The 12,845-nt window shown below is 36.7% G+C and overlaps 1 protein-coding gene across 1 annotated transcript; it reads right to left on the reverse strand.

Moving 5' to 3' along the window:
* Nucleotides 1-1,301: 1,301 nt before the first annotated feature.
* On the reverse strand, nt 1,302-8,162 carry LOC138127991 (putative ankyrin repeat protein RF_0381). Its single transcript, XM_069044171.1, has 4 exons — nt 7,977-8,162; nt 6,836-7,922; nt 6,399-6,466; nt 1,302-6,345 (listed from the first exon to the last, which is right to left on the reverse strand). The coding sequence occupies exons 3-4, from the start codon at nt 6,414-6,416 to the stop codon at nt 1,591-1,593; spliced, it is 4,773 nt and encodes a 1,590-aa protein (XP_068900272.1). The 5' UTR covers nt 6,417-6,466; nt 6,836-7,922; nt 7,977-8,162; the 3' UTR covers nt 1,302-1,590.
* Between the last annotated feature and the right edge of the window lie 4,683 nt (nt 8,163-12,845).

Consider the following 12,845-nt stretch of genomic DNA (forward strand, 5'->3'; position numbering starts at 1 on the left):
GCCGATCCAGAACTCGATCCCCAGGATCATCTCGTGGCGAACATCTGGCTCCACCAACACCTCAAAAATGCCCCCTCTTGATTCTAACGTCACCGGAACGTTCACCGCTCTTATTCTACCCTTGTAGAATGTAATTCGAACCCCAGCGCTTGTAATTTCCGCCACCCGGCTGATCCGACGAAAACGCGGTTCGCCCCCGAAATCCAGTAGCACTGGATAACCACAGACGCTGACCTTCAGCTGTAGACTCTCATCCTTCCTGGGGCTTGCGAAAAGGTAATTTAGGCCGCTTTGGTCGAGTTTATCATGGAAGGCAACGCGCGACCTAATTGCGGTGTCCCCCCGGACTCGTTTCCCTGATCTCGTGTGCAATTTGGACACGGTTTACCGCACCCGAAACACTTTATCTTCCTCGCATACGGGCAATCGCGAACCTCGTGACCCGTTTTCTTGCAACGGGAGCAAATAGTTTCCGTCGCACGAGGCGTAGTGACCTTTGGTGCCGTTGACGCCTTTGGCGCACGGTCCTTGTGTGATTGCGCCGTCCGCTGAGAGTCCACATGCTGATCAATGCTGAAACGATTTGCGTCCAAACGGCGGCACAACCGGTACAACTCGTCAGGAGTGACGACTTCCTTGTCCCACAATCGGTCCTATTAATAGGGAAGAATATTGCACCAGATCGCGGCCGTCTTCTCCGGGAACGATAGCGGTCGCGGTAAGTACGAGTAACTTTCTAACTGCTCGAAACGTGCAAGAAACATGCCGATGCTCTGGCCTCCCGCCTGGCGATTGGTAAGAACTTCTCCTTCAACCGATCACACAGGTCTGGCCAGCTGGACACGCGCTTTTCGACCATGTGGTACCAAATTAGGAGGTCGTCCTGTGACAGGCCGAGTCGAAAACGGCGAGGTCATCTTTCTGTCTCCCTTGAAGACGATGCTGCAGCTCCCTATCTTCTGGCCCCAGTTATGTTGACTTCTGGGCGGGTGTTGTTCGACAACCCCCTCGATTCCTAGCGGGGAAGAAGTCGCGCAAAAATCCGGTGCTTTTTTGAAACATACGGTATTTATTTGTGGTAGCTAATTGTTTCTTGTATCTCAAATATTGCAGACACAAAGTGTATGGAAGCCAACTGAAATTTTATTATTATTACCACTTTTTAATTTCCTTAGAATAGCATAAATTCTGCTGCTAGTTCTTATAAATGAACCGATACATTATACTGACGTCTTTTATGTGATTATAAAAGTACAATCTTAATCAGAAACTGATAAAATCTAAGATTCATGAAACAGATAGAATGGGGGTTTTCGTTAAAAACCTAAACATTTTATTTTAGTAAATAATATGATAATTAATTACAATCTTGACAAATATCATACATTTTGAGTGAAAGATTACTTAAGTATTTTACATTTTCAATAAATACAACCTCATACAATATTGAAAAGAGATACCATGATAAATAAAAAAATATCTATTACCAATAACAATAATCATTGGAAACGCCAATTGAAAATCTGAAAAAATGCATGCTGTTGTCTTGCCAAATCCAAAATATCTTCTTGAATGGTATTGGCAACAGCATTATTTTTCAAAAGTTTTGAAAATCTGAAAAAATGCATGCTGTTGTCTTGCCAAATCCAAAATATCCTCTTGAATGGTATTGGCAACAGCATTATTTTTCAAAAGTTTCTTCACGCTCTTAATGTGACCATTCTTGCAGGCCCAATCTAGAGCCGTGTTGTCACACTGATCCAAAACATTCAAATTGACATCACCACCTGCTTTCAAGAGCACAGACAATGTCTTGTAGTGTCCTCTCATGGCAGCTATATGTACCGGACCGTACCCAAAAACGTCAACGACATTAATCTCACTTTCATATCTTATCAATAAGTCTACAATTTCACAGTTTCCACAAAACGCAGCGAAATGCAGCAGCGAACTCTTGCAATGATCAGACGCATTTACGTTGGCGTTGTTCTTCAAGAACAATTCCACAATCTGTTTGTGATTTTTAACGACAGCTCTTAACACAGCTGTATACCCTGCACAATCGGTCTCATCGATGTCACTCCCTTGGTTCAGAAATTTCTTGACTAAACAAGGATTCCCCGTGTTGACAGCGTTCTGAAAAGGACTGAGCCTCGTCGAGTCGTTCATCTGTTCCAAAACTGATTCATAATGTCTCAGAAATGTTGAAATACTCTCAGCTGAGCGCAATTTGGATGCGGAACCGGCGAGCAACTTTACAACTTCGTAATGTCCTTTTTCTACAGCACAGTCAACTGGTTTTCTTCCAAAACTGTCAACTGCGTCAGTATCAGGATTCTTGTTCAACAAGAGCTTGACAATCTCGTGGTTTCCTCGTATGGCGACCCAGTGTAGCGGGGTGTAGTGAAATTTGTCTTTCACGTCAACTGTGGCGTCGTTTTTCAACAGTAGATCAGTCATTTCGTAATCGTTCTTGTTGATGGCTCTAGATAACGGCGGAATGTGGTTGCTGTCGGCGATGTTGATATCGGCACCTCTTTCGATGAGCATTTCCACCAGCTTCAAATGCTTCTTCGTTATTGCTTTGTACAAAGGTGTACGTCTAGTATCGTCAATTTGATTGATTGACCAACCGTCACTCAACAACTGGTCTATGCGTTCTACTTGTCCAGTGAAAGAGACCCAGTGCAGTGGATACGACGTATAAGACGACACCTCTTGCGCTGAAGGTCTTCGGATGGTAGTCCGGTCTGTTGTTGCTCCTTTTGTTGACAACAGCTTATACGATTTGGTGCCGTACTTGGTACAACTAAGCGGAGTATTGCCAAATTTATCTCTTCTGTTAATAACAGCGTTACGGTCTAGTAACAGTTCTAGAACACTGGTATGTCCCTTGGTGGCGGCAAAATGCAACGGAGTCCTCCCAAAATTGTCAAAGAAGTTCACATCAGCACCATGCTTCAAGAGGAGATCAGCTATAGGAGAACTTCCTGTGTCTGCAGCCAGATGAAGAGGAGTGTTTCGGTACCTGTCCATGATGTCCGGGGACGCGCCTCGTTTTAGCAACAGATCGACAACATCTCGACTGTTGCTTTTCACCGCCAAGTGCAGAGGACTTTGCTTGTTGTGCACACTAGAAATGGCATCCGTTTGAGCACCTTCTTCCAACAAAACCCTGACAATTTGTTCGTTTCCGAATTTGACAGCTAGGTAGAGAAGAGTTTCACCGTTGCAGTCTTCCATGGACAAAGCTTTGCGGAAGGGTTCAGTTGTTGCCGTCAACTTGAGCAAATTGTGGTACCCGAAACTGACAGAATAGTAGATGATGGAAAACAAATCGTTGACATGCTCATTGAGAAGTGTCAGAACTTTCTGGCTGGTTTGTGGACACTTTATCAAAATCTGCTCGATCGCGTAGAGATTTAGCATCTTGAAAGCGTAATCAAGCAAGTTCCAGTTGAAAAGGTCGTCGATTTTCAGTGGATTGAAGGTGGTGTTTTTGATTAAATAATCGACGATTTTCTTGGTTTCTGCTTCTTCTTTCACGATCTCTTTGTTAAATTTGAATGTGTTTTCTCCAACTTGCACTTTGGGGTACTTGGCACTGTAAGAACAAGCTAGATGCAGGGGGGTTCTGTTGAGAGGATCTAAATCGGCGAGGAGATTCCTGTGCTTCTGAAGTTGCTCGTAGTTTTGATAAAGTACTGCTATGTGAGCTGGATTGTTCTTGCACAACTCCACATTGAACATGAAGAGAATATTTTTGAATTCTTCTTTAAATATGAAGCTTTTGGTGTTTTCAATTTTCTTGAAGTTGCTGGCCAACCAAAGTGCGGCGAAATAGTCGGCGTAAGTTTGTTGGCTAAATATTACTCTACCGTCTCTGGAAATTTTAAAAATGACACCAATTACGTCACCGATCGTTTTGATTTGATTCAAAAAGTTGTTATCACATTGTACATTTAAGTTTTTGAAGTAGCTGATATTCAGACAAGATATGGCCGCCAGTTTATATTGTTCACTTCTGTAATAAATACCATCTTCGATAATTTGGTTATGATTATCAGAACAAACCTTATTCAGGTAGTGTTGATACTTGATCTTCATAAAATATCTGTAGATGTCTGTCAACACGAAGACTTCATCCATATTGGCTTTTGGGTTGTTGATAAAAATCTCTGTCAACATGTACAAGTGCATCGGAGCCCCCAAAATATCGTTGTTCTTCAACATCTTGAAACTCTTCAACACCTTCTCCAGTCCTTGGTCGATCTGCTGCCCGTTGAGCCTGCACTGGATATACTGCTGCTGCTCTTCTTCGGTAAACTCCTCGATATCCATAGACGCCACTTCAAAAAATTTCTCGAGTGTTTCCCTTAAATGATCTTCAGAGAACACCCAAATTTTGTAACTGTTAGCTGCCAAGTACTGAATGTATTCCACAGCTTGGATAAAACTGTCCTCTTGCAGATTGTCAATGCCACAGAAGAAGAAAATCATGTGACGCACCTCTCCAAAACAATTTCTCACTTCCGATTCAAAACCGGACCCATTTTGGAAGATATTCTTGTAGTCTTGGTTCTCTTTGAGGTCGACTTTCACAGTCCAGTACTCCGGAGGGGAGTTATTCTTCAGGTACTTGAGCATCGTCAACTTACCCATTCCTGGGCGGGCACAAATCAGGTTGATGTTAGATGTGGAAATGTCGTGCAACTGGTCTTCGGGAAAGATTTGAAAATTTCGTAGCCTTTCTGTTTTCTCTTTGCTGAAAATCAGTTGAACATAGTTATCGTCAATAACTTTAAGACAGTGGACGTTGCTGTACTGGTACTTCAAACAAGACGCGAAACAATCGTTTTCGTGACTTTCGCACAGCACTATAGATTTTGGCGGGAACTGTTTACCGTGCAAAATATTCTCGTTACATTCTTTAATCGTCGAAAATTTGCACTTGACCAGTTTTCTTCTCACCAGTGTGGAATGGCCACAGATAACGAACAAATCATTAGGAAACTGCTCCACTGCACTTATCTCCAAGGTTGTCGTCACCAGTCGTCTTGGAATGTAGGGTTCAGGTAACACTTCTTGTACTTCACCGACGTGGAAATTCTCTTTTATGCCCATCAGAAGCTGCTTTACCGTTATTATATTAGAAAATCTGGGATTACATTTGATGAGAAATTCAAGAGGCAACCCTTGCTGTCCTTGTATGGAAAATCTGAACGTATTGATAATTTCTTGGTAACACACATTTTCCTTCAGATCTTCTAGATTTTCTAAAACTTGTAAAGCCTTCAATTCTTCTCTATAAGCGTCACCAACAATTACAAATGATAGATTTTCGTCACGCAGATCACCAATTAGTTCATAAATCATTTTCTTGTTGTCGTTGCTTATTCTCACAATTAGAGGAAACTCCTTTAGTCGCCATAGAATGGTAGCTAACTCTTTGGAGCCGTATTCAGAATTGGCAATAATTAGAAGCTCTTGGCCATGTGCTAGCAGAGTTTTTTCATCAAAGTTGTGACAACACAGACTGCTGATTGCCTCTTTGGATACATCTTTGACTACAGTGACGTTGAAGCTATTTAGAACTTTCTGAAGCAACTTAATTTTGTCTTCCACATTGTGACTAAAGTGTGGAGAGTACTCCACGATATACTCGTAGAACAAGATTTCTGCAACTTTCATCTTGATGTCTTGTTTGTCTAGTTTGCAAAGCTGGAACGACCCCTTCTTCCACTGTTGAAAAAAATTCTTGAATTTTTGAAAAATGGCGTCTATATTGTTGTCGTCCAACGCGAATTTCTCTTTGAATTTCGACTTGATCATATTTTCGATGTCGATGCGACCTTTTTGTGCAGTGTAGAAAGTGATCTTGTCAGAATTTTCGTCGTTGGAGACTTCATAAATATGATCACCTTCATCGCTAGAAGTATCGAGACATTTTTCCAAACAAGTTAAATCTCTCTTGACTTTAATACTACAACTTCCAACAGTTAGTTCTTCGTTGATGGCACCATTTGTTAGTAAGACCACGTGGTTGCTCTTGGAGAAATCAAACTTGAAGTACTTGCTCAGAACCATTTTACCATTTTTCCCAAAATGGTTTGCGTTCAAGGCAAGTTTATCCTTTACATGTTTCAGTTGAATGGCATACTTTTCACTCACTTCCGTGATTATGTCTATGACTATGTCGTCGAATGGGTGGTACTGGTCATCATATATGGCGATTTTGAAGTCGGTGATGTCACTGTTGTAGCACAAATGGAAGCAGTAGAATGATAACATTGCAATCTCAAACTCATAACCTTCATTTTCAACACCTTTGGTTGCAGTGTACGTCTGAAAAAATTTTGTGAAAAACTAAAAAATCAGTTTTCAATAAGAAACTTTACCTCTCGTTCTTTTATCATATTCTCCAAACAGCAGAGCTCTTTGAGGGGGAATTTTTATCAGTCGTAACCTACAAAGTAGAAGATTAAACAATCATTACATGTTTTTTATTTCTTTATTTTTTTATAGTGTTTTATACGTAATGATGCGATGGTAATAATAGTTATGATAATAAATAGATTTTATTACTGTAGTATAGATTTAAAATGAGTTTGGACTTTTGGACCAAATGACAAAAATAAAACAGCCAACTATCTGCATGCCTGAATTGACATCGCAATTTGACATAATTAAAAACAAATATTTTATTATCAGTCACGTCACTTATCTCATTTTACACGATCATGCAGTTATCTGAGCTGTCAAAAATACGTGTACCACACTCAAGCAACGTTTATGCAAAAATATACAACAAGACAATTACAAAAACATCAATTACCTTTTTTGTTGAAAATGTTTGATGCTTTTAATCCTGTATTACGCATTTCATCACATATTTAAACAATAAAGTGAGAATTTTTTGTGAACTTCATCTCCTCACGGCTCAGATTAGATTAGATCGGCCGTATCAGTAAAAAATAATCTCAAGTTTTGCTGGATTTTGTCGTAAATCTTTTCGTAGAAGCGTAATCCAAATATCTGCGTTTTACTTTACTTTTGAAAATGTAATGATTACTACTGTGCAGCATTACTTCTTACAATTCTTAGTTGGGTTTGTCGCTTTCACCAATTCAATTTCTAAAACTCTCAGAGAAACAAATTATTCATATGTACAACCAATACTTTGATGGGGTTCATTCATACTGGAAACTGACACATCTTATCTTGCTTTGAATATTATTCCAAATTTCACAGAGATTTTTATCTTATCAGAACAGTTATAAAGTACTTAACCAAAACAAACCGTTTTCACAACAATGAATCCATGAATATCCACATTCCATGAACTGATAAGTAATAAGAGATATTTAAAATTAAAAAAGCTTATTTTACATAGTGTAACCTAAAAAAAATCAGTCTTCCTTTCGGCAGCTGTTCGCCGGCGAGCTCGGTGGTCTAGCTAAGGGGATAACAAATACAGTTGGGCGCCACCACAGTCAAAAGAAAATAGGAACGACTTCCTGACTGGGAAGAAAGTCTAAAAGAATCGAATAATAAATAATATATTACAAAAAAAAATAAATTAAATCCATAACACAAAAAAAATTAATTAACACGAAATTAATACTAACAAATCCGGTTAAAGGATGTATACCAAAGCTTTGGCTGACAAAATTTAACTTAATTTATAAACAATCGAACGAAAACTAAACTATAAACCTTATTTAAATTCAACGGCAAACGTGAACAGGAACAAAGCAGGAACAGAACAGGAACAAAGCAGGAACAGAACAGGAACAGAACAGGAACGGAACAGGAACGGAGCAGGAACGTAACAGGAACAGAACAGGAACGGAACAGTCACGGAACAGGAACGGGACAGGAACGGAACAAATTGGAGTTTTCCGCTCAATTTATCAACAACCCTGGATAAATAATTTAATGAACGTAAAAAAAAAACTACTTAAATTATCTTTTACCTCAATTGGGGTTTGGTGCACACAGTTATTTATATTTGTTCGGTACGATATTTGTCTTGTCAAATTAATGTTTTTTTTTTTCTAAACGAAAATCGCAACTAAGGATACTGTTTTTTTTTTTTTTTTAACCCACTTTAAAGGCGACAAAATTAATTGTCATTAGCTAACTTGAACATGTAACAAACTAGATGTTACAACATGAAGATAATATGACCATTGAAACCCACTAATTCGGGTATTAAACAACAAATAAATAGTAGATTATATCATTAAGAGTAGAAATCAGTCTTTTTATGCTAAGCCCAGAATTTGAAGACCGAGACGAAGCCGAGGCCGCATTGGGCGGTAAAAATACTTTTAATTTTAATGTAAACGTGTTGCCTTCGTAACTTTTTTGTACAGTTACAAAAACATCAACTGTGATGACAGAAAACGGCATTAAAAGTAACCTCACAGCGTTCGGCAGCCAAACACAACCAGCCTCAGCACATAAAACTTCATTTTTGCTCCTTACAACATAATATACTATTATCGTGATTTTTCCATTGTTTCATTTGGTTCCACATTAATCTACTAGTGTTGTAACGACTTTATTGATGTGATTAGTATGATTTTTTTATTTTGAACGGCATCAATAACATTATTTCCATCGCTAATTGTCTATTAGGCGGGGGATTTTTTATCGAGGCGATAGCCGAGATCAAAAACACGCCGTGTACGGAAAAAATTGATTTCCCACATATTGTACACATGATTTTTTCTACTGGAGTTTGGAAAAATAAATTAGATTTGGATATTTTCAATTTTCTATAATTATTTATAAATTAAAAAATAAATCTGTTTTCGTTACTCTAGAGAAACAATTTTGTTTATAAAAAGAACCAAACATTCTGAAGGCGTTTAAGGTGTTCGCTTAAGGAAACTTACGGAAATTCTAGTTTTTCAAACTCTGGTAGAAAAAAAATATATATTAGCGGTGCTTCCATAATCTTGTTCACACTTACGATGTCATGATGATATTTTTTAGTTTATAATTTTATCTTTATCCAAATCCAATAAGATTAAGATTTCGACCTACGGTAAATATGTGTCTCAAGAAAGAAAAAGTGGACAAATAACATTAAATTTTAATTTTACTAAATTAGAAAAAAATTGCCAACTATTGTTGATAATCAAGATGGGAGTTAACAAACATAAGAGTTTAACACCTTGCAATTCACAATTATTGGAATTCTGATTGTGCATAATGTAAGAATAATTGTCATAGGTTGTAGCAAGCAAGATAACAGGTTTGAGCAAACAAGATAAGTCGTTTATTAAATTTACAATTTTATCACAAACGTGTTTACTAACTAATAGAAACTTACTCAATGTAACAATGAATTTCTCATTTTGAGTTGAGACTCATTTTCAAAATTGGAAAGCTTTTACAGTTACACCTTTTTCGCGCTTGAAGTAAAAACTGCCACTAGCAATGACAAAATGTGGACCTTTACAATGATTCTCTATGACATAGTTAATGTTTCTGTGTCATATTTTTGTAAAACATTTTTGGCCTCCTCAACTATAATTGACATATTTACACATTTTGAACAGCTACGGTATCTTGAGTTTTACACACTATCTATCACTTTACCGCACTGAGTTTGTAAATTAATACGACAAGCTTTAGCTTTCAGCGACCTCCAAAAAAACTGTTGCTTTGTCATAAATAAAGTCCATTTAAACTAAAACAAGGTACTGCTGCCATTGATCTGTGTAGTTTTCAAAGATGAACATAATTGTTTTAGTCTAAAGTCTGATGGCACCACCTTGTGGTGTAAATCGCAAGCATGTCAGTCTGTCGGTGTAATAGAATATGTTGACAGGTTTTGCAAAATTATTGCTTACAACAAATTTCAAATTTGGGGAAACGAGTAATGAGTCGTCGGCCGAAAAGATTACTAATGCGGTAGGCATTTTACATTGCTCGGTTTTTGTTAAAAATACTCCCGCTTCGTGGTCGGGTTTCAAAGTAAAAACCTCGCGCTGTAAAATGTAGCCTACCGCCTACGTAATGTAAATACGCGTAAGTACACATTTTATGTACTAAAGATGCTTTCTGTTAGAAATGATCTTCACAATTATACATAAGTTCTCCAAATACCTATGTGTAAACTTTATCAATTACTTATCAAATATGGTTTACCTAATTAAACACTAAATTTTATATATTTTCTGTTGGATATAATCAGGAATTAATTGATAAAAGCCAATCCATAACATATTCATATTACTTTCTACTTCTAGACAATAGTGCATATATTATTATACATAAAACAATTCTCTTCACCTTACCTCCTTCTATCATAAGTTCAAACTTGATTTGCAACTTTTCTAAGTCCACTAGAAGAGTTATTCATAAAACTAAACTCTAATCTTCACTTTTTGCGTGACGAAAACTTTCGACGTAACATAGCTCGAAAAATTATAATATTCTTGCAAGTTCACTTTACTTTTTTCATTCTATTATCGCTGAATGGTAGATAAAAGATAAAAGCAACATTATTGATGTGAAGGCTCTACTCTAAATTGTCATTTATCGATCGACAAATTAAAAAAGAGTTCTTATTGGTTCCCAGCCCTGGATCTTTTATCCATCGGGATTTAGACCAATCAAATTTATAAATATGGGATTTTTATTTTTTCACCATTGTCATGTTGGCAACAGTTTGCAGCAAATGCAGCAACATAACCAAATACAAGAACGTAGTCATGGTAATAAAACGAATATTAAAATTAAAAAAAAAATAGCACTAAGAATTTGTTTTATTATTTTTTTCTATATTTCATGGAAGGTAAAATAACAAGAGCTAACTTTTTTAACGGATAAATTTTACAATTTTACGAAAACTTTTTGCTTTAGACAATTTTACTCGTTGAATTTGGACATTCTGGTTATTCTGGTCAGACCCGAGGAGAGCTTTAGCACGAGAAATTGTCAAAGTTTAAGCATTGCACCTAAATCTCCATTGCGACTATTCTAGAATTAAGAGGTGCAATTTAAATTTATTTCTCCATGACTATTTAGAATTCTTGTTGGATATTCAATAAAAGAATGATATCAATTCCACACCAAGTGATAGAATATACTGAAGCCCACGACTGTCGGCCAATCACATCCCTCGTATTTTCATTCTATCACCGGCAGATCGTCAATCGGATGCATTTGTAAAACAATCGCGTAGCAACGACTAAACGAGATACAATTTTAATTGTCAAATGTATATTAAAAATGCCTATAATTCACTCGGACGATTCCACAACTCGCCTCCGGCTCGTGTTATAATTTTTATCCTCTTGAATACGCTCGTTGAAGAATGTACTATTAATTTAAAAGATTCTACCTTCATCAGTAACGCTTTATATATTACAGAAATATAAAAAGACACCGTTAAACTGATTTTACTTGCAATAAATCTATTAAAAATTGTTTTAGTTTATATTGCTTTGGTTGTATTGACAACATAACGAACACTGATTAGAATTAGATTTGTCCAGATCTGGATGAAACTGGATCATAATAATCAAAGTTGTACTGATAGTTTCGAGAAATTTAAGAAGTGTGCTTCGATTGATATCACCAAATCGTGCAGCTGAAAATATTGGGATATTTGCTTTCAACACTTTAATAAACTTCAACAATTCTTCGTTTTCTTTATATAAATCGTATGTCAAGTATCTTTGCAGAATGTATGTTGAGGCTAAAATGTTCTCTGCTTCATTCGTCACTGAATCACACAATAGTACAGTAAAGACGACTTCACACTACAAACGTACATTCTAAATAAATGATACCACTTACGTTGCTTACTTACGGCAAATGTCAAGGCCATGAGAATGTTAGACAAAGTCAGTTGAAAATTTTTAGGGTTTGTGAAAAAGCTTTCAAGGTAAATTAATACTTGGAGATTTACAAATACCATTGTCAGAAAAATCGGCCAACCAAAAATATTATTGTAACTATCAACTGCTTCTTTTAATACACTCAAGTCGTACCTTATTTTTCTCAGAAAATGTAGAGGAAATCCTTTTGAAAAAGATTGTCGATCTAATTTTCGAATTATGGAAATATTTCTTGTCAAAACATGATTTATAGATCTGTAGCGAGATTTGAATAGTCTTAAAATGGAACAAATTAGAAAAGTGAAAAAAAATTGAACGTAAAGCTGGACATATTCTACTGCATATTTTTTATAAAAATCCCAAGAATGTCTTTGGGTAAAAACGTAACTCATAAAAATCATAACCGTCCAGAACGTTAGATTTGCGATGACAAAATATTTAGTCGACGATTTTTCCTTGCTGATGTTTTGGGTATCTTTGAGATTTTTCATCAGTACACTCCACTGTGTTCTTTTAGATATCGACAACACCACCGTGTTTATATTAAATGTGAATAAAGATCCATCAACAATCGTTCTGATAGCTAGCTCCAAATGAATATATCGAATGAAAGAAAATGTTCTATAAAAATATGACACAGAAACACTAACTACGTAAAATAAAATCATCGTGAAGGCCCACATTTTCTCGTTGCTGGTTGCAGTTCTTACTTCAAGCGAAGAAGGTGTGACTGCCAAAGTTTTTCCAATTTTGAAAATGAGTCTCAACTCGGTGAAGCTCATCGTTACAATGACTAGGTAAGTTTTTTTACTTAGATAAAAACACACCTATGACAATTATTGCCGCATTATCGATTCTAATTGCTCGTTAATTGCAAGGCGTATGTTTGTTATTTCGCATCTTGATAATCAACACAATAGTGGACAATTTTTTTCTAATTTAGTAAAATTAATGTTTGATCTTGTTTGTACACTTTTTAAATTT

The sequence above is a fragment of the Tenebrio molitor genome, chromosome 4, assembly GCF_963966145.1.
Source record: "Tenebrio molitor chromosome 4, icTenMoli1.1, whole genome shotgun sequence".
Lineage (NCBI taxonomy): Eukaryota > Metazoa > Arthropoda > Insecta > Coleoptera > Tenebrionidae > Tenebrio > Tenebrio molitor.